The sequence below is a fragment of the Protopterus annectens genome, chromosome 5.part0 (genome assembly GCF_019279795.1).
Source record: "Protopterus annectens isolate FY-2018-M chromosome 5.part0, PAN1.0, whole genome shotgun sequence".
In the NCBI taxonomy this organism is placed as follows: Eukaryota; Metazoa; Chordata; order Ceratodontiformes; family Protopteridae; genus Protopterus; species Protopterus annectens.
In genome coordinates, this window is record NC_056735.1 from 1,194,157,218 (window position 1) to 1,194,159,717 (window position 2,500).

Below are 2,500 nucleotides of genomic sequence, written 5' to 3' on the forward strand. Positions count from 1 at the left end.
ATGTTAAAGCTTAGGGTACTGAACCATAAACAGAATACTTTTATTTAACAATACTAGTACATTCAACTGAAAATGAGCCTCCTGAAATTACTGGAATGCTGTATTCTAAGCTGGGATGCATGACCCTTTGGCTCTGGTGACTCCTTGCTTCAAGGGGTTAAATAAACCATATTCTTGTCCAGGATTTATAAACAACTGCAGAAGGCCACTTTGCAGTACTCTGCATAGTGCACAACTGGACAGTGAATCTATCTGAAAGTGATCAGCAGGGAAAATGCTCAACTCCTAGAATGCATGCAAATGCAGCAGTCTGTGGGTGTAGGCTATATAAATTAGGCCCCTGTGCATCTTCAATAGCTATCCCACCTGGCAGGTTGTGCAACACAGTGATTCACAAAAACCTGTACCATATAAATCCAAACAGAAAGTTGTGAGCAATATAGTCTCAGAGTTCTTTAGCAAATCTGCAGTTTGCTATGTCATGCGATTAACCTGCCAGAGCAGACTTGCATCTGTGCAGCTCTGTGCTATCCGGTTATACTCTTCAATGGGCTATCTATCCATCATTGCTTCAACTTCTTGGACAGAAACTTCACAGATGTTTATCGCAGTATTTAATGTGATGTACTGCCATGCTAATTCTGCATATCTCTGAATCACATTTTTGCAGAGCAGCACAACACTGATGGTGAGCTTTGCTCTGATGAATGTTTATGGGACACAGCCCTTGTTGCACAGTCCTAGTAAAATCTTTTTTCATGTCATTGTATAGAAGATCATTTATGCTCGCGCACACATACACAGCTTTAGCAAAAGTTTCTCTATATCTGAAGGGGTTTTCAAATTATTATTAGATTAAAACACAGTAAAAGATAAACGAAGTTTCATACAACCTTGGTAAACTGTTCAGCTGCATCACACTTCGCACAACATTCCCCATTACACAGTTCCAAGACACTGCTATGAAAACTACTCGCAGACAAATAAATGAGTAGACCACCAATGTTTGAGACCCTTTCAGCATCGCTCAAAATTCATTTTATTCCACCCTCTGAAATCAGTGCAACTTGAAACTTACTCTGGAGCAAATGTGTCGAGTGTTTTGAAGAGTTCATGCTTTGCCTGCATATTTTCTATAATGGCTTCTATAACTAGGTCTGTGCTGTGTACCACTGATGCAGGATCTGTACTCGTCTTAATATTACTCATGGTTTTCTTGATGAAGTCAGCAGCAGCCTTGGGTCAAAAAATGAGAAAAAAAAGTGAGAACACGGTACTCTTTAGGTCAAGTAAATACAAAGAAATGCACTTTAATCTTAGACCTGCCATTTTTAAATACCCAAACAGTTACTAAGTAAATGAGCAATTAGTTGCCATGTACAGCTATATCACAGACCCTCCCCCACAAAATTTACATTTATAAGGGTAAAGAATTACACAGATTTTGAGTCTATTCAGTGCATCACTTATTTCAAATTAAATCTACAAATGAGCAATAACAGGAAACTATAGCTACATTTTGCAATTCTTTCCTACTTTAAAAGGGCCAAAAGTATTAAACTTTATAACCTACAAGTACTCTACTACTCAGGCTGGCAGTCCTATCATGGGGGGTGGTATGTAGGTGCAGAAGGTCAAAACAACAGGAGAATGTGCCCAGCAGCTGATAGCTGCCATAAACTGGAATAAAAACACATTTTTAATTTTTTTTTTCAAGCTTGATGTCAGCCACCAGTGATTTTAATTTTTATGATCTTAGAATCTGCATGACTTTGTCTGTTGAACTGTCAGTGGCTGGGTCTGCAGAGACTGTATCACAAGTAAACGTATAATACAAGATAAAGAAATTCTAATTAATGAAAAAAATTACAATAAGGAAGGACTTCAATTACAAGTCAGTGGCAGTGGTGCATCCTTAATGACACTTTAATTTCTACGGAGGAAAGTGTGGGAAAGGTACACTTGTACATTTACAATACCACAAAGATACTAGAAAAGGGCATTTTGGCAAGTCCAGTACACAGCAATTTAAAACTGCACTTTTAAGTAAATGAAACGGAGTTCTATCACTGTTTTAACTGAACATTTGTCTCAATTAAGAACATTTTGCAAAAACAAAAAGGGACCATATTTTACTTACACACATTCAAAGCCATGGAAAGAATTATCATGGAATTGTTGACACTGTCAGGAGCAGATCATGCCAATTCAACCTGGTAGACTTTAAGAAGGTCACCACAGCAATGGACAAGAGCAAAATGATGCATATACTGCCTACCTTGACCTGGCCAAATCATTCAACACAATACCCTACTCAAGCATTGTAGACAAACTCATGAAATTAGGCAAAAACTCCCATGTCACCCACTGGATAGCCAGCTGGCTCAAAGACAGGACCCAAGAAGTTAGGATAGGACAGTCTACCTCTACAAAAAGGGCAGTCACTACCAGGGTTCCTCAAGGCTCAGTGTAGGGGCTGCTCCTTCTTGGCATCTACTCT

The 2,500-nt window shown here is 38.8% G+C and overlaps 1 protein-coding gene across 1 annotated transcript in view; it reads right to left on the reverse strand.

Annotated features, from left to right (window-relative positions):
- Positions 1–2,500, reverse strand: part of HADH (hydroxyacyl-CoA dehydrogenase) — a 625,146-nt gene that overhangs the window by 448,420 nt on the left and 174,226 nt on the right. Inside the window, exon 3 of the mRNA XM_044071062.1 lies at positions 1,079–1,236. Within this exon, the coding sequence (XP_043926997.1) occupies positions 1,079–1,236 (158 nt within the window). The remainder of the gene's footprint in view (positions 1–1,078; positions 1,237–2,500) is intronic.